General features: G+C 52.5%; 1 protein-coding gene across 1 annotated transcript in view; it reads right to left on the bottom strand.

The window, feature by feature from the left end:
- Positions 1–12,086, bottom strand: part of ADGRD2 (adhesion G protein-coupled receptor D2) — a 28,796-nt gene extending 16,710 nt beyond the window's left edge. Inside the window, exons 1-12 of the mRNA XM_019970817.2 lie at positions 11,711–12,086; positions 10,482–10,579; positions 9,862–9,925; positions 9,295–9,507; positions 8,332–8,973; positions 7,846–7,944; positions 7,406–7,491; positions 6,855–7,136; positions 5,543–5,654; positions 4,690–4,824; positions 4,091–4,214; positions 3,373–3,478 (exon numbers count right to left, since the gene is read on the bottom strand). Of these exons, the coding sequence (XP_019826376.2) occupies positions 3,373–3,478; positions 4,091–4,214; positions 4,690–4,824; positions 5,543–5,654; positions 6,855–7,136; positions 7,406–7,491; positions 7,846–7,944; positions 8,332–8,973; positions 9,295–9,507; positions 9,862–9,925; positions 10,482–10,517 (1,899 nt within the window). The 5' untranslated portion in view covers positions 10,518–10,579; positions 11,711–12,086. The remainder of the gene's footprint in view (positions 1–3,372; positions 3,479–4,090; positions 4,215–4,689; positions 4,825–5,542; positions 5,655–6,854; positions 7,137–7,405; positions 7,492–7,845; positions 7,945–8,331; positions 8,974–9,294; positions 9,508–9,861; positions 9,926–10,481; positions 10,580–11,710) is intronic.
- Between the last annotated feature and the right edge of the window lie 5,656 nt (positions 12,087–17,742).

The following is a 17,742-nucleotide window of genomic DNA, read 5'->3' as shown; positions in this document are numbered from 1 at the left end:
ATAGAGAGAGAGATATAGGCTTCCCTGAAAGCAGCTGATAAAGAATTTGCCTGTAATGTGGGAGGTCTGGGTTTGATCCCTGGATTGGGAAGATCCCCTGGAGGAGGGCATGGCAACCCACTCCAGTATTCTTGCCGAAGAGAGAAGAGCCTGGCCTGCTACATTCTACAGGGTCACACAGAGTTGGAAACGGCTAAAGTGACTTAGCACACACGCAGGCATATATATATATATATGTATATATATATAAAACAGAATATTCAGTTCAGTTCAGCCACTTAGTTGTGTCCAACTCTTTGCAACCCCATGGAGTGCCTTACGCCAGGCTTCCCTGTCCATCACCAACTCCCAGAGCTGACTCAAACTCATGTCTACCAAGTTGGTGATGCCATTCAACCATCTTATCCTCTGTCATCCCCTTCTTCTCCCACCTTCAATCTTTCCCAGCATCAGGGTCTTTTCATAAGAGTCAGGTCTTCGCATCAGGTGGCCAAAGTATTGGAGTTTCAGATTCAGCATCAGTCCTTCCAATGAATATTCAGGACTGATTTCCTTTAGGATGGACTGGGTTGATCTCCTTGCAGTCCAAGGGACTCTCAAGAGTCTTCTCCAACACCAGAGTTCAAAAGCATCAATTCTTCAGCGCTCAGGTTTCTTTATAGTCCAAATCTCACATCCTTACATGACGACCGGAAAAACCAAAGCTTTGACTAGATGGACCTTTGTTGGCAAAATAATGTCTCTGCTTTTTAATATGCTGTTTAGATTGGTTATAACTTTTCTTCCAAGGAGCAAGCGTCTTTTATTTCATGGCTGCAATCACCATCTGCAGTGATTTTGGAGCCCAGAAAAATAGTCTCTCACTGTTTCCATTGTTTCCCTATCTATTTGCCATGAAGTCATGGGACCAAATGCCATGATCTTAGTTTTCTGAATGTTGAGTTTTAAGCCAACTTTTTCACTCTCCTCTTTCACTTTCATCAAGACGCTCTTTAGTTCTTCTTTGCTTTCTGCCATAAGGGTGGTGTTATCTGCATATCTGAGGTTATTCATATTTCTCCCAGCAATCTTGATTCCAGCTTGTGCTTCATCCAGCCCAGCGTTTCTCATGATGTACTCTGCATATAAGTTAAATAAGCAGAGTGACAATATATAGCCTTGACGTACCCCTTTCCTGATTTGGAACCAGTCTGTTGTTCCATGTCCGGTTCTAACTGTTGCTTCTTGACCTGCATACAGATTTCTCAGGAGGCAGGTAAGGTGGTCTGGTATTCCCATCTCCTTCAGAATTTTCCACAGTTTGTTGTGATCCACACAGTCAAAGGCTTTGCTGTAGTCAATTAAGCAGAAGTAGATGTTTTTCTGGGATTCTCTTGCTTCTTCTTTGCCTTTTTTGCATTTCTTTTTCTTGGGAATGGTCTTGATCACTGCCTCCTGTACAATGTCACAAACCTCTGTCCATAATTCTTCAGGCACTCTGTCTATCAGATCTAATCCCTTAAATCTATTTGTCACCGCCACTGTATAACCGTAAAGGATCTGATTTAGGTCATACCTGCATGCACACATATATAAAACAGAATATTATTCAGCCATAAAAAGAATGAAATCTTGCCATTTGCAACAATATGATGGACCTTGAGGCTACATTAAGTGAAATAAGTCAGACAGAGAAAGACAAATACCTTATGATCTCACTTATATGGGACTCTATAAAAAAATAGTCAGGATCATAAAATACAGAGAACAGATTGGTTGCCAGTGCCCGTGGGGCAGGGGTAGGGAGAAAAGGGTGAAGGGAGTACAAAAATAAAATTAAAAGAGAGAGGATCTATATGGTTTGCATGGAGAAATGTCAGTAATCAGAAAAGCAAATAGCAGACTAATGTAAACATTTTTGGAAAAAAAAATAAAGAATATTTCCTATTTTTTAAAAAGCCCAATGACATCTCAAAAAAATTTTAATTAAAAAAATGAATGAAAACTGGGGAAAAGATTTGAACTTATATTTAACGGAGGAAGATATATGAATGCCTGATAAGTGTATAAAATGACGCTCAAAATCATTGATCTTCAAGGAACTGCAACTTAGAACCACAATGAGATGTCAATACAAAACCATTATAATGAACATCGGGCAACAACATAGATGATACTCAAAACCAACATTTGAGCAAAAGAAGCCAGACTACAGTACACATTATTTGGTTCCTTTTATATGACACTAGGAAAGACAGACAGACACTTTAGGAAAGTCAGAGTGGGGAAGGCTGATGGGGAAGGAGCTTGAAGAAGCCTTTGGGAAAGGTGGACAAGTTGTGTATCTTGACTGGGGGCAGTAGTACATGAGTATATACACTGGTCAAAACTGATCACATTGTACACTTAAAATGGATGGTTTAGTGTATGTAGATTTATGTACTTTAATCAGATTGATTTTTTAAGAAGTCTTGAGATGATATACAAAAGACATAAGCTGTGGTGTATGAGTGCATTTGTGTGTGTGTCTGTGTGTGTGTGTGTGTACATGTGTCCAGGATTGGTGGTTTTGGGGAAAGCAGACTCTAACTTTCCCTGAAATGCTCTAAAGTTTCAAAAGCAAGAAGGAATGTGTTTTACATGTAAAGAATTAAATGACATATCCTGCTGATATTTCCATGTCAGTTTATAGCAAAATACCCCATTCCTTACATAACCTCAGCTGATATTCTATTTGTAGCTCTACAAGGCTCTTTTGTTGGGGAAGGGGGTGCACTGTGTGGCATGCAGGGTCTTAGCTCCCCAACCCGGGATGCAACCTGTGCCCCCTGAAGTGGAAGTTCTGAGTCTCAGCCGCTGGACATCTGGGAAAGTCCCTACAAGGCTTTTAAAGTAGTCCCCTGCTGATGGACATTCAGGCTACTTTCATGCTTACAAAGCACACTGCACGGTGGGCTCTCACATCGCCTTGTGTGATCTGATAAGAACCACCAGTTTTTTGAGCCATGAAGAACTATAACAAAATCCCAGCTCTGCCACTTAAACAAACACTATAACAAAATCCCAGCTCAGCACCAGGCACATCAGCTTCCCTAAGCTCCTGTTTGTGGAATGGGCAGTTGGAAGATTAAATGAATGCTACTTATTTAAGGCATCTGCCATAAAGTAAGCATGCAATGCATTACTTCCCTTCTGCCCCTCTCAAAGACAATGGCGTGGCTTGTGGATGTGTATTCTTCTTGAACAGTTTTAGACTTTGGTTCTCCAGTGAACAAATATTGGGATGTGTGTGTGTGTGTGTGTGTGTGTGTGTGTGTGTGTGTGTGTGTGTGGAGGGCACAAAACCAGGATAACTGTCCCAGGTGGCTGTTTCCCAGAAGCACCACACAGTACCTGGGCCTGGTGTTGCAGGTGAAAGGTCACAGCTGTGTTGGCCTCCCCAGTTTCATCCCACACTTCAGAGGAGATGATGGCTGACCCCACCTGGGTGCTTAGGAATCTGTGGGGAGAAAGGGAGCTTTTAAGGGCACCAGGTGTCTGTGGGGGAGAGGTCACACGTGGCTGAGGTCATCAAAGATGATACCCCTAAGTCCAAAGAAACATTAGCAAGAGCCCTGTGCGGGGAATTAGGGCACCTGGGCTCCTTTCTTGCTGGCAATTTGGCTACCCTGGTGGCTCAGATGGTAAAGAATCTGCCCGCGATGCAGGAGACCCACCCGGGTTTGAACCTTGGGTCAGGAAGATCCCCTGGAGGAGGAAATGGCAACCCACTCCAATATTCTTGCCTGGAAAATTCCATGGACAGAGGAGCCTGATGGGCTACAGTCCACAGGGTCGCAAAGACTGAGTGACTAACATTTTAATTTTCTATTCCCTCCCTGAGACTCAACACTGGAGCCAGGACCCCAGGCAGGAGTCGAGCCATGTTCCCACCAGCACATCTTTGCCAGGCCTAGAAATCTGTGTGTGTCAGGGGTGAGCAGGTTTGGCCCTGGGCTGCCAAGGGCAGATTTGCCCACCAGAATGGGGGTGGGTTCTGGGAGGGGACAGAGGCCTGGCCTTCCCTGGGGAGGACATCCAGGCCCTCAGCAGCCTACTGGGTGGCACCCACCTCTGCATTCTGCTTGTTTCTTCAGAACTGTCAGGGGCCCGTGGCTCCTGGTCAGGGGCCCCCAGGGTGTGCTGGAAGACACTCGAGCTGAACCAGCTGTGGATCACGGTGACTCCAGAGAGGCCTGGATGAACAGGAGGAAGCCTGAGACCCACCCACTGACTGAGCAGGCACCACAGGTTGGTCCCGAGGGAAAAGCTCTGCCTACTTTACAAACAGAGAAATCGAGGCTCATAGAGGTTAAATGACCTCCTAGAGATCACACAGTTAAGAAGCGGGCAGAGCCAGAATTTCACCAGCTATAGTTGACGTGCTTAAACTGGCAGCTCCACAGCCCTTTGCCCCTTATCTTAATCCTCCACCCCAGGTGGCATCCAGAGAAACTGCTTGCGGTTTGAGGGGAGGAGACTAAGTGAACATCTACTATGGGGTAGGTGTTTAAGCTCCTAACAACCCAGTGAGGTGAGTACTAATCTTACAGATGAGGAGACAGCTCTGAAAGTTGCGGTGACTTATTCAGAAGAGCAGAGCTAGGAACTCTGAGGGCTGAGGTTTGACCCAGACCCCAGAGGGTCCCACCACCTGTCCGCCTTGCCCACCTTTCCCAAGGAGCCGCCTCACTTCAGCAGCAGGGATGAGGATGTGGCCGGGCCCCTCTGGATGCCCTCCGGGCACCGTGAACACGTAGCCCTCCGTACTGGCCTCCCTCAGGTGTAGGCGCCGCACCTCCAGGCCTGGGGTCAAACAGGGCTGAGTGGCTGCACCTCAGGAGGCAGGTCTTCATGCTGGGCTGGCCCAGCTGGCAGGGTCTGCTTCCTCTCTCCCTGCCACACACCCAGGAGGCCACCATTCCTGGATGGTGGCTCAGCAACTTGCCCGAGGTAAATCTGACATTTCCAAGTCCAGGGGGACAGGGTGGCTGAGAAGGGGGAGTCGCTGGGGGGCAAACCCTGAATATCAGTGAGCCGCCAGAAACCACTGGGCCCCTGAGAGACCCAAGTTTTGCCTGACGTTCGACTGTCAGTGCCTGCCCACTCAATCTGTTATACAAACATTCACGGAGTCTGGTCCTGAGATGCAGAAATGATTCAGAAACAGCCCTGGCACTCAGGGAGCTTCAGGCTGAATCATATTAATTGCCACAAAAGCAACAAAAGATATGTTCAAAACACCAGGGTAACAGAGAGAGGAACTGACTGTTGGGAGAGAGCTAAAACTGGGGAAGGCTTCCTAGCAGAGCTGATGCTCAAGCAGGGTTCTGAAGGATGTACAGGAGTTTGCTAGGAGATCGAGAGAGTATTCTGGATGGAGGGCACAGCATGGGCCAGGGCAGGAACAGAAAGGAGTATCTGTGGGAGTCAGAGAGCTCCCAGTTACCAGGGCTGAGGAGGATGTCTGAACCCAGGTCCCACCCGCAGCCCAGCTGTGTGGGACAGATTGGGGCAGGCTCACCAGCATGGCGGTGCTGGAGGTGCATTCGAGGCCGCTCGGAGGTCAGCACGGAGTTCAGCAGGGGTGCCAGGCGCTGCACACTCGCCACCAAGGCCATGGGTCCGCCAGCCACCTGGGAGGAGGCCGCAGCTCAGCCCCTCTCACTCTCCCCACCCCACTGCCACCTGCCCTGACCGCTGGGGTTAACACGTTCTCACGGATCTGGGAGGTGGCCTGCCTGCTCTGGACTCTCAGAGGCTCTGCCTGAGGGCATCAGGATCAAGTCCTGGATCCTCAGCCTGACATTTGAGGCCCTGCCTGATGAACCTTCTCCGGCTTCTCCAACCCAGTCCTAAGCCACACTGTCCTCGACTCAAGCTGAAGGCCCCACAGTGCTCTCTGCCTGCTGGTAGGTTGCTTGCCAATGGGGCACACTCAGAAGGCAGAGCCATGCCTTTTGCTTCTTTGGTCTGACTCGGTGTTAGATCTATAACAGGTGCTCAAGTTTTAGCTTCCTAAAGAAAGCCATGGGCCGGGGTGTTGCTGGATGGTGCTGGTGAGGACAGAGAGGGGATGGGGATCGTGCATGGCTGGGACCCCTCCTCTGTGCTGGCCAGGTCACCTAATTTACACCTACTCCTCTCTATTGCCTAAGCAAGGCAGGTATGACCATCCCCATTTTCCAGGGAAGAAACCTGAGGTTCAGAGTCCAGTTTGCCCCAGTCTGCCATAGTGTCTCAGATCCCCAGTAAAATGTGGGGTTACACCCTCCCCAGGATGGGGAGCACCACCTGGAGAGGTGAACATCCCACAGAATCAGCCTCCTGGGTTGTGCCATCCACACCCCACCCTCAAACCCAGGTTTCAGTTCTGTTCTGAGGTCACAGGGGACCATGCCTGCTTCTGAAGCCCCAGAACTCTCAAGGCGATGTTCACAACCCCATGTTTTCTCCCTTCTCTGAGCTGATGATTCCCAGGTCTACAGCCACTTCTGTCATGACGAGATTTCCAACACCCTCATTATCTGTCTCTTCTATTCTCCATGGCTGAACACTTAGTATAGAGGACCTCCCACTTAAGGTGGTCAGTGATTGTTGGATATGGGAGGCCCTTGTTGACTAGTGGCTCTTAATTTTTAATTTCAGAAGCTGTTGTTCAAGAGCAGTTGTTTGTGGAAGTTCAATTTATAAAACAGGAAAACGAGGAGCTTCTCCAGATGGATGGCAAAATGGAGCTCAGAGATGGGTGCTGACTTGCCCACGGCTACACAAACGGGTGACAAGGTAGGAACCAGAGCCCAGGCCCCTGTGGCACCCAGCCCTGCCAGCCTCACCTCACTGACTGACAGCCACACACCAGCCAGCGGCTCCTCCAGGACCAGGCTGGCCACAGACATGACGGCCTGGCCCAGCTGCTCCCAGGGCCCTGTCGTGGGCTCTGGCTCCCACGTCCCAAGGGCGGCCACTCTTTTCAGAAAGTGCAGGACAGCCAGCAGTGCTGCTGGCCCCAGTGGAGCTGCCTCCTTTGCCAGGACTCCCTCCAGGATTCTCAGGAAGTTGGCGGCCTCCGTCAGGGACAGGTCTCCATGGGCTTCAGAGAGAGGGTCAGGAAGGAGCTGTGGGGCAGAGGAGCCACTGATGGTGGGTCTTGCTGTCATAAGGGGATGCCTCCAGCCCCCCACCCCAGCACCAGGGCCCATGCTTGGCCTCTGCCTGTCTTCTTGGTGGGTACAGATCTAACTACTCATGAGCCCGCAGCTCTCAGAATGCATGGGTACATGAACAACCTTAATTCCTGCACACACATTAGGAGGGTGTCCCCTTTCTAGATGAGGACACTGAGGTTCACAGAGGCCACCCAAAGTGCCCCTGGGAGGGGGCTCACCACAATGGCGTTGGCCAAGGCATTGACTCGGCTGATAACATCCTGGCCAGGCCACGACTGGGCGTCCTGCAGCCGCCGGTACTTCTCTGCAAAGCAGTGGATGCCAGGCTAAGCCCTGGGCAACCTCCTCCCCAGAGGTGCCCCATCCACCCTGTGCTGCCTGCAGAAGATGGGGACACTGATGGCGGTGTGTCTGGAGACTTAAGTGTCCTGGATGGGGAAACTGAGGCACAGAATGGCAAAACCACCTTCTTGAGGTGAATCCCACAATCTGGGATTCGCCCCCAGGTCAGAATGGCCCCATTTATCTGTGGTCTAGACTTCACCGAGGCCCCAGGATGCTGAGAAGATTCCCAATTCCCAGGCTGTGCCAACTGCTCCCCTCTCAGCCTACACTGATCCATACCCAGCGTCCCCTTCAACAGAGGCGGACGGCGCACCTGTCCGGTAGCAGCAGAGGAAGGGCAGCGGCTGCAGGCAGAGCAAAGAGCCCTCGGTGTGGGGTGCTGGGTCCCACGAAGGGCACTCCTCTGAGGGCACTGGCCAGGGTGGGAGAGGTGTCAGAGCCGCCTCCTGGCTCCCCACCGACTCCATGACCCACAGCCCATTCGGGCCTTGAAGGCACTTGCACGCCTGAGGGGGCACCAGGACGCGCGATCCTGGAGTTAGGAGGCGACGTGGGAACCGGAGGAGCGCCGCAACCAGCACTGGGTGGAGCAAGGCGGCCGCGGGGTTGGGGGCGGGGGTGCGGGGCGAGTCCCTCCAGGCTGCTGTGACTAGGTACCAGGTAGGTACTGGCAGCCTGGAGAAGGCGTGGCCAGACTTGGGTGTGGCCTGGTTGGCAGAGGTGGGTAGGGAAGCCAGGAGGTGGTGGGTGGAGCCAAAGGTGGGCGGGGCCTGGCAGCAGGAGGCGGGGCAGGCCGTACCTGGACAGAGAAGCCGCACCCACACCGGCGGCAGCAGCGAGGGTGTGACGTCCAGGGCGCCCAGATCCCAGCGGAAAAGCAGGCCGCCGGGAGGCGGCGCGCAGGCCCGTGCCCGGTGCATTTGCCCAGGGCTCAGCGCGCGGGCCCACAGGTGGAAGTCGGTGAGGTTGCCGCTGAAGGCGTCGCGCGCTGAGAAGCCACCGCCCAGAGAGTCCTGGTCCTGGCCCAGCACGAGGATGCCGTCAGGTGGCAGCGGGTGGCCGGCGCCCAGGCCCCGCGCCCCAGAGCGTCGCCGCCCGTCGGCGAACAGCGACCAGCGCCCGCCTAGCTGCTCCCACGTGACGCACACGTGATGCCAGCGGCCATCCGCTCGGAAGGCAGCGCGAAAGGGCGCGTGATGCCCGCGCACCACGAGCGCCGCGTGCACGGCTCCGCCCGGCTCGGCGAAGGCTCGAAGCTGCAGCGCGTTGGCCAGCGTGGGCACAGCCAGAGAGAAGAGTGCTGCCGGGTCGGACGAGGTGGCGTCCCACTGCACGTGCGCGCATGCTGTCAGCGCCCCCAGCGCTGGCAGAGGCGTCCGAAGTCGAGCCGCCCGGTCCGCGGATCTCTCGCTGAACATCAGTGTGGCCGTGGAGCGCGCGCCTGCGGGGATGCAGAGGCGTCCGCCTCAGCTTTCCCACCTGCACACATCCTCCCGCCTCTGACAGCCCATTGTCACATCTGCAAAGCCCGCCCCCTTACGCTTCGGGTGACTCCCTCCTCGGGAAGGAAGAAATGGGGGCTCCAGTGCCCCTAACCCACGGCTAAACCCTCTACTCTCAGTCCAGGACAAGGGAATCTGAGATTGCGACTCGACCTCCTCTGGGCTCAAACCACAAACCTGTCACAGTGGGCTGCTATCTCGAGGTCACCAAAGCTCTCTTCCCCCCAGCCCCTACTTTCCAGGCCCCGGCCCAAACTCACGCCTCTGCGGGGGTCTTTGCAGAGGGGCTTCTCTTTGGCCCACCCAGATGGGGTCAGGCAGCTGCGCAGCAAGGAGCTCATCTGGGGGTGGCAGTACCAGGTGGCCCAACTGCTGCTCACAGGACTCTTGGGCCTGCCACCAACTCAGCCGCTGCCCTGGGAACTTGCACACCTCATCTGCAGTCTCCACTACCTCTCCAGGGGCCACTGGACCTGCAGGGTGGGAGAAGGGTCTATGGGGGAGAAGTGTGTGGGCATCTGACCCTTGCCGGGTGAGTGGGGTGACAGGGCAAGGACACTGGGCTTGGAGACATTCGGGGCTGGATGGGGCTGAACCCTGGCTATGCTAGCAAGTGTTGTCCCTTTGCTGGGTCTGTCATGTCATCTGTGTAGTGGTAGGAATGAGACGGACATGAGTGATGCTTTCAGCCCAGGGCTTGGTATAGTGGGGCTGAACTAAACTGCACATCCTCCTTCCTTTGCATTCCAGGCCACTGTGGCACATGGACCAGGGGCTGGCTGAGCTGGGGGAGGGGAGAGCCTCTCTGGGGCATCCCTCATACCAACCTGTGACCCAAGGGTTCCTTAATTCACCTGGAGAGTTGGAAGGGGTCCCAGAGAGACTTCTTATCTGAGAGAGAAGACAGGTGGGGTCTGAGTTAGATCCCCACACCCATATGTGCTGTCATTGAATGCCTACTGTGTGCTCCAGCAGGGTACATTGGAGGTTGCAGGCCCTGCAGTCAGACCTGGATTCATCCAGAGTGTGATCTTAGGCAGGTCGCTTCATTGCCCTGAGCCTGTTCCTAGCATCTGAAGTGAAAGTGAAAGTGTTAGTCGCTTAGTTGTGTCCAGCTCTTTGTAATGCTATGGACCATAGCCTGCCAGGCTCCTCTGTCCATGGAATTCTCCAGGCAAGAATACTGGGGTGGGTTGCCATTCCCTTCTCTGGGGGATCTTTCCAACCCAGGGATCGAATCTGAGTCTCCTGCATTGCATGTGGATTCTGAACCACCAGGGAAGCCCTAGCATCTATTGGATGCTTTATTCTAGTTCTGTGCCAGAGGCTTAGCTTGTTTAACCTTTGCAGTTACCTCATGATGTGAGGTGGCCACTTGGAACCCTAGCAGCTTTGAATCCCCTTGGCCTCCTCCCCTCCACCCCCTGCCTCCCGGAAGTTCAGGTACCAGGAAGGCTAGGAGGCAGTAGCACCAGGGGGCCATTCTGGATCCAGCAGGAGAAGCAGGTGAGGAACAGCAGAGATCACGGGCGTGGCTGGTGTAGACTGAGGAAGGAAAAAAGCACAGGAAGGCAGCTCAGTGTCCCGCCTTGCTGTGCTACCCGCTCTGTCATCTTGGCCCTTGTTTGGCTCCCAGACCCCACTGGGCTGGAAGCCCAGGATGGGATGGCCCCCAGGAGGGGTGACATTCACTTGCACAAAAGGGATGGTCTCCAGGAGCCTCTTCCAGGACTGCAGCTGGGAAACACTGTATCCCTGGTGAGCTGGTGGGGAGGAGGGTGGGGACAGCAACAGCCCCTGGCTGGAGAGGGATGGAAACCAAGTGCGGGGTCTCCTGAGGTGGGAGGGGAGGGAGGGAGAGTGAGCTCCCGACCCTGTAGGTTTCCTTGTGTTCTTTGTGCTTCTCAGCCTGGCATTCAAGGCTCTGTGCAATCAGGCTTCTGCTGAGCTCTCTGGCTCTCATCACTTCCCCACACTGCCACCTTTCCCTTGCTCCCCACACTGCTCCCATTTCCCCAATCCGCATCCCTTCTCCAGACCTTTGGCCACGCTGTCCCTCCTTCCCAGACTGACCTCCCACTCCCTCGGAGACACCATCTACAAATCAGCTCGCTGTCACTCCATCCACCCAGCACCTGCGGCAGACCTGCCACTGCCAGGTGCTGTAGTTAGCTGAGGAGACCCTAATCACAGGTGATTTGGGGTTGCTCTTGGCAGCCTAGTGGGGGTGGGGGCGGGGTTCAGGTCTGAAAGAGCCCTGGTCAGGCACAAATGGTCTCAGAAAACACTGGAAGTGAAGTCATGCCCCACTGGGTCCCACCATTTGGCCTCAGGTCACCTGGAAGTCTAGAGCCATCACCAATGATAATTTGTTCCCTTTCTCCTTTCCCAGATAAACTTTGTAAGCATGAAAATCAAACCCCAGCCCGGGAGGACACGGAGAGTCACACTTTTGGGACTCTGAAAAGCACCAAACTTATTGTCACTTTCCTCCCCTCTTTTAAACAGCACTTGTGTCCCTCAGGGTCCCACTCCCAACCCCAAGTCGCTGGGGAATTTTAAGAGTCTGGTCCGGGCACACAGTGTGACTCAATAACTGCTGACTGCCCGCCCCTCTGTTCACATTTGTCCGTGTTTGTCCCCACAAACTCCCTGGCACCCCCCTTCCTTGCTCACCGAACACTCGTTGGCATTCAAAAGAGAGGCGAAGTTTGGTCGCCCCACTGCACGTCCCTTCTTCACAAGAGGCCAGTGGGGAGTCCCTCGTAAGCTGATGGGCCCCGGCGGGGGGCGGAGGGGGGGCGCAAAGGGCTCCCCTTCACCTGTGCTGATCCCGCCCCTGTTCACAGCCCGGGTCTTCACCGGCTTCGCCTGGTGCCTGGGATCTGCTCAATCTCTGCGAGGTCTCAGGGACCAGAGGTTGGCGTCAGCGATCTCTCCTCCTGGAGCTCCCGCAGGACCAACGGGTGCGGGGCGGCGCTAGGAGACCCCGCCCCTTGGCCCTAGCCCTCCATTGCGGCGATTCCCCTGCCTGTGCGCTCCGGACTGGGCAGGCGCGGGCCGGCAGGAGGTGTTTGAGTCATGGAGGAGGAGGGGATCAGTCTCTGGACGGGACCCGTGTCACAACTCCCCACAACACACAGGTAAAGTCACTCTTATTAGAAAGGGCACCTGGTGAGTCTCGGATAAGTTTGTGGAAACCCGAGGCATCTTGGACTCCCCAGTTGCATCTCAGGCAGGATGAGGAGGGAGCATCCAGCACCTCACCTCCTGCGTGTCCTGAACTGGTCCCCTACAGACCTCATCCCCTTTACCTTCAACCCCATGTGAGGAGGGGCCGTCATGCTCATTTTCCAGATGAGGACTCAGAGCTCTCATCCCAGGTTAGACAGCTGGCCAGTGGGAGAAGCTGGCCTGGAACCCTTCATCCAGGTCATGCAACGGGTAACACAGGCAGAATTCCCTGGTGATCTAGTGGTTAGGACTCAGTGGCTTTCACTGAGGAGGACCCTGGTTCAATCCCTGGTCAAGGAACTAAGATCCCACAAGGCATGCAGACAAAAGAGTGGGGGAAAAGGTAACATGGGAAACAGGGAGAGAGGGAGAAGCCCTGTTTGGAAGAAAGGGAATAGAAGGGTTTTGGTTTCTGAATCCCATGGAGAGAGGACCCTTGCAGGCTACAGTCCATGGGGTTGCAAAGTCAGATGCAGCTGAACATCTAACACTACACTACACCCCTCCCAGCCTCCTTTGTCTGCCTTCTGGTCCTCCTGGCCTTCCTGTCCCATCCCGAATCCCCCCTGTAATCTAAGTTATGACCTTACCCATCCTTGGCAAAGCCCCCACCCCTGGGGCTCCCATCTCACTCCCTCCCTTCCTTGGGGTCACATTTCCCAGGAGTCGCTCTTGGAGATAACCCAGTACTGTAGGGTTGGGGGTGTGTGCTCGTGGATCCTGAGCCATTGGGACTGGCTTGGACAGTGGCCCTGCCTAATCTCACCTCCCCAGAGCCTGGGTATTGTCTGACGGGCAGCCAAGAGCCATTCATTGGCTTTATGGGCAGGCGGCTCTGACAGGCCCCTTGTCTCCATAGACAAAGCCCAGAGGCTGTGGGTGAGTGATAGCCATGGGGCCCTTGGGCTCATTGTCTGAGTAGATGGAGGGTGGTGAGGACAGCCAGGGTCCTCCTTCCGGGGCCTGGCCCTGGGCCAGTCCCTCAGCCAAACTGTTCCTGGTCCGGGGCTAAGAGTTTTAGAAGGAGCCCAGCAGCTGGAGTGTTTTTACTTTGGGGTTACAACAAGCCCCCCAGAATGGGAATTTGGCCATCAACCAACTTTTATGTGACCTGGGCAAGTATCTCTGCTTCGTGTCTTCTTGCACCAAAGGTGGAGAATCGCTCCTTCCTGTCAGGGACGTAGAAGGTGGCTGTGAGAAGAGCTATGTGAGTATTGGTGTTGGAGGAGCCCCACAACCTGGACCTATTGTCCAGGATGGGCTTCTGCTCTACAGACTGGCTCCCTTGCCGTTCCCACACCTCCACATACTCAGGGTCCTGAGAAACCCAGACAAGCCTGGAACCTGCCTCCCCTCTTACCTGCTCCAGTCCTTTCTCCCCTGGGCAGTCAGAGCAGTTTCTCTAAAATTCCCATCCACTGCTTAAAACCCTTCTGTGGCTCCCTGGTGCTCCAGGAGAAAATCCAGCCCTGGGCACCTGGCTGACTTGACCCATCTCTGCCCTCCTTCCTCCCCACTGGGCCTCTTCCCCTTTACTCGGTAGCCCAGCCTGTGGTCAGGCTGAACAGCTCCCCTTTCTCACCCCTGGGCCTTTGCACATGCTAGTCCCTCTGCCCGGGACTAGGCAGGAGCACCCCACTTCCAAGTCCTTTCTGGCTTGTTTCTACTCATCCTTCAGGTGTCTGCTTAGACCTTCCAGGATGCTTTCCCTGCATCCTAAGCTGCTTCATGGGCTCCTGAATCTCTTCAAAAGCCAGGGAACTGTCTGCCTTCCCTCCACGTCCCCAGCCCCTGGCAAAAGCTTGACAGAGGCAGCACTTTGTTGAAGCACTAAAGAAACGATCCCACAGATCTCGACACACCTGGACACACACTTTGTGACTCTGAGGTTTGCGTGTGAGCCCATGCTCTGATTGGCGTGAGTCACAGGGCAGTGGGAAGAGGACTCGGCTTAATGGGCTCCCAGGGCCTGCAATCGCACCACCAGCTGTGGCCGGTGCACAGACACTCCCATCCTTCCTCTGCCCCTACCTGTCCCCACCTGTCACTGGGGCAGCTCCAGAAGTGGGGAGCTGGAGGCTGCTGATGTAGTGGCCTTGAGCTGGAAGTCAGACCCCCTCCCTTCCCCCACCCCCACTCCAGGCCCCTCTGCCACCAGCCAGCCTAGAGACACAAAAGACTCCAAGTCTCCTCTCTGGGTCTCGGCTTCCCTGCTGTGTAAAATGGGGCCCTTCACCACACTTTAGAGAGAGTGATCAGGAACATCTGTGAGATGCCTAGAGCCTGGACACATCGGGTGCTCAGTAAATACCTGTTAGTATTAGGAGGGAACCAAGAACCAGAGGGAAGAGACGTGTGGTCACAGAGCAAGTTCCTGGCACCACCTGTCTGCTTCACTTTCCACTTTCCTCAATGGGAGCCTGTCCCTTCCATCTCTTTTCTCCAAGCTTAAACATGTTTTTACCTCCACCCGATGTGACAGTGAATAGGTGGTGGGTTCAGGGTTTCTCCTGGGAGCAATGACATGTTCTAAAATTGGTTATGGTGATGATTACACAGTTCCCCGGTGGCTCAGATGGTAAAGTGTCTGCCTACAATGCCGGAGACCTGGGTTTGATCCCTGGGTCGGGAAGATCCCCTGGAGAAGGAAATGGCAACCCCCTCTAGTACTCTTGCCTGGAAAGTCCCATGAACGGAGGAGCCTGGTGGGCTGCAGTCCATGGGGTCGTGAAGAGTTGGACACAACTGAGCCACTTCACTTTCAATTTCACACAATTCCAATGAATGTACTAAAAATGAGTTGGGTGCTTTAAATGAATGAATGTATGCTATGTGAATTATATTTCGATAAAGCCGTTATTGTTATTTTTTTAAAAGAGCAATACTTGGGATTTCCCTGGCAGACCCGTGGTTAAGATTCTGAACTTCCAAAGCAGAGCATATGGATTCAGTCCCTGGTCAGGGCACTAAGGTCCCACGTGCTGCCCAGTGTGACAAAAAACAAAAATAAAGCAAAGCAACCCCCTTCCCCCAATTAAAAAAGCAATGCTGTACAAGAAAAGTGCTGGTTTAGAGATGGAGGCTCTGCCTGTTAGTAGAAGCACAAACTCCTTGAGCCCAGTTCCCTCATCTGTGATTTGGATCCTATTCCCTACCTTGCCTTCCTAGCAGGAACTTGCAGGATCTGGTGGGAAAGTTGAGTTGTAATATGACCAGTACCAGTATGGTTTTTATAAAACTAGTTTTCTTACTCCAGATGTTGACTGGAGAAAGAAATGAACAAATACTTCACCACAGAGGAAATACAAAGTGAAACATATAAGGGGAAAAATAGTCCTCAGTTTATTCCTTTTATTCAATAAAAACAGAAACAATATTAAGGTATCATTTTAGGATACCAATTTCATAAAAACCTTTAAAAAGTGATAATATACTCTGTATGGGCTCACAGAAGTAAAATCAATACATCCAGATATTGTGACATAATATAAAATAGCATAATCCTTTTGGAAATCAATAGAGTCTTAAGAGGAGAAATAAGGAGTAATATTTGTTATTGTTCAGTTGTTCAGTCATGTCCAGCTTTTTGCAGCCCCATGGACTGCAGCACACCAGGCTTCCCTGTCCTTCACTGTCTCCTGGAGTGAGATATGCTCAGACTCATGTCTGTTCAGTTGATGATGCCATCCAACCATCTCATCCTCTGTCACCCTCTTCTTCTCCCACCCTCAATCTATCCCAGCATCAGTGAAAGTGAAAGTGGCTCAGTCGTGTCTGACTCTTTGCAACCCCATGGACTATACAGTCATGAAATTCTCCAGGCCAGAATACTGGAGTGGGTAGCTGTTGCCTTCTCCAGGGGATCTTCCCAATCCACAGATGGAACCCAGGTCTTGTGCATTGCAGGCACATTCTTTACCAGGTGAGCCGCCAGGGAAGCCCATCTCAGCATCAGGATCTTAGTCAATTAGTGGGCTCTTCGCATCAGGTGGCCAAAGTATCAGGGCCAAAGGTGGCTTCAGCATCAGCCCTTCCAATGAGTATTCAGGGTTGATTTCCTTTAGGATTGCCTGGTTTGATCTCCTTGCTGTCCAAGGGACTAAAAAATTAACGTTTTTTATTCAAAAAATATTAACATCTTTGATTTAAGTAAGTCTACCGTGTGGGATTTATGTTTGGGAGGCACCCAACTAAATGAACATGAAAATGTTCCTCACAGCATTATATATAGTATTGAAAACATTGGAAGCTTCCTATGCCCAACAAGTACATTATGGCTTATCCCCTTGAAAAATACTATTAAACCGTTAAAAATGAGAATTATGGGACTGTCTTGGTGGTCCAGTGGTTAAGACTCCACCCTTCCACTGCAGGGGGCATGGGTAATATCCATGGTTGGGGAACAAAGATTCTGCATGCCATGTGGCACAGCCAAAATGTAAAAAAGAGAGAGAGAGACAGAGAATTATAAAAACAACATAGTGATAAAGAAGCTGCAAATGACCTAACGGTAAAAGAAACAAAGCAGGAGGCAAAAAATAGATGTGATGTGGTAACTAAACACCACTCTGTGTAGACTGTGACAGATACTATGGTGACCAACACAGCATTTTCTTCCCACTGTCCTCCTCCTTTATTCTCAGAATATTTACTTTCTCAGCTTTCCTTGAGCTGTGACTAGCCATGTTACCAATAAGATATAAACCAAAGTCTCCTGGACGGATTCAGGGAAGTATCTTTCTTTACTGATAAATGGGATTGTCACAGCTTTCACCATCCCTCTCTTCTGTTCTCATTCTGCATTGAATTTAGACAAGATGCCTGGCGCTGCAACAGCCTTCTTGTGGGCCATGAGGCAGCAAGCTTGTTAAAAGGCAACCTATCGAGGATGGTGGAGCATCAAGGTTGAAAGAGCCTGGGTCCATCACATCACTGTGCTGCAGGAACACACCTGCGGCCAGTCTTTTGGTATACAAGGAAAAGAAACCCCCATTTTATTGAAAGCATTGTTACTGTTAGCTGCTGCTGAGAGTGTTCTTAACTGATGAATGAGCAAAGACTCAAAAATATAGTGGATAGTGTACAAGATTTGAAGTTGGACAGACTGGGGTTCCAATCCTATTCCCCACACTATGTTATTGTGTGACTTCAGGCAAGCCTTTTCCCCCTATGGGCCTCAGTTTCCTCTGCTAATGACACCCACCTGTTGGGCTTTTCAAGGATGGAATGACATGACGGATTTGGAAGTGCTTAGTTAACAGGTCTGTGGGGTCGCTGGGAGTCGGACACGACTGAGCAACTTTCCTTTCACTTTTCACTTTCATGCATTGGAGAAGGAAATGGCAACCCACTCCAGTGTTCTTGCCTGGAGAATCCCAGGGATGGGGGAGCCTGGTGGGCTGCCGTCTCTGGGATCTCACAGAGTCGGACACGACTGAAGCGACTTAGCAGCAGCAGCAGCAAACAGGAAAGTG

The sequence above is a fragment of the Bos indicus genome, chromosome 11, assembly GCF_029378745.1.
Source record: "Bos indicus isolate NIAB-ARS_2022 breed Sahiwal x Tharparkar chromosome 11, NIAB-ARS_B.indTharparkar_mat_pri_1.0, whole genome shotgun sequence".
Taxonomy (NCBI): domain Eukaryota; kingdom Metazoa; phylum Chordata; class Mammalia; order Artiodactyla; family Bovidae; genus Bos; species Bos indicus.
The sequence above is the reverse complement of the archived record's forward strand: the minus strand, read 5'-3'. Positions and strand labels throughout refer to the sequence as shown.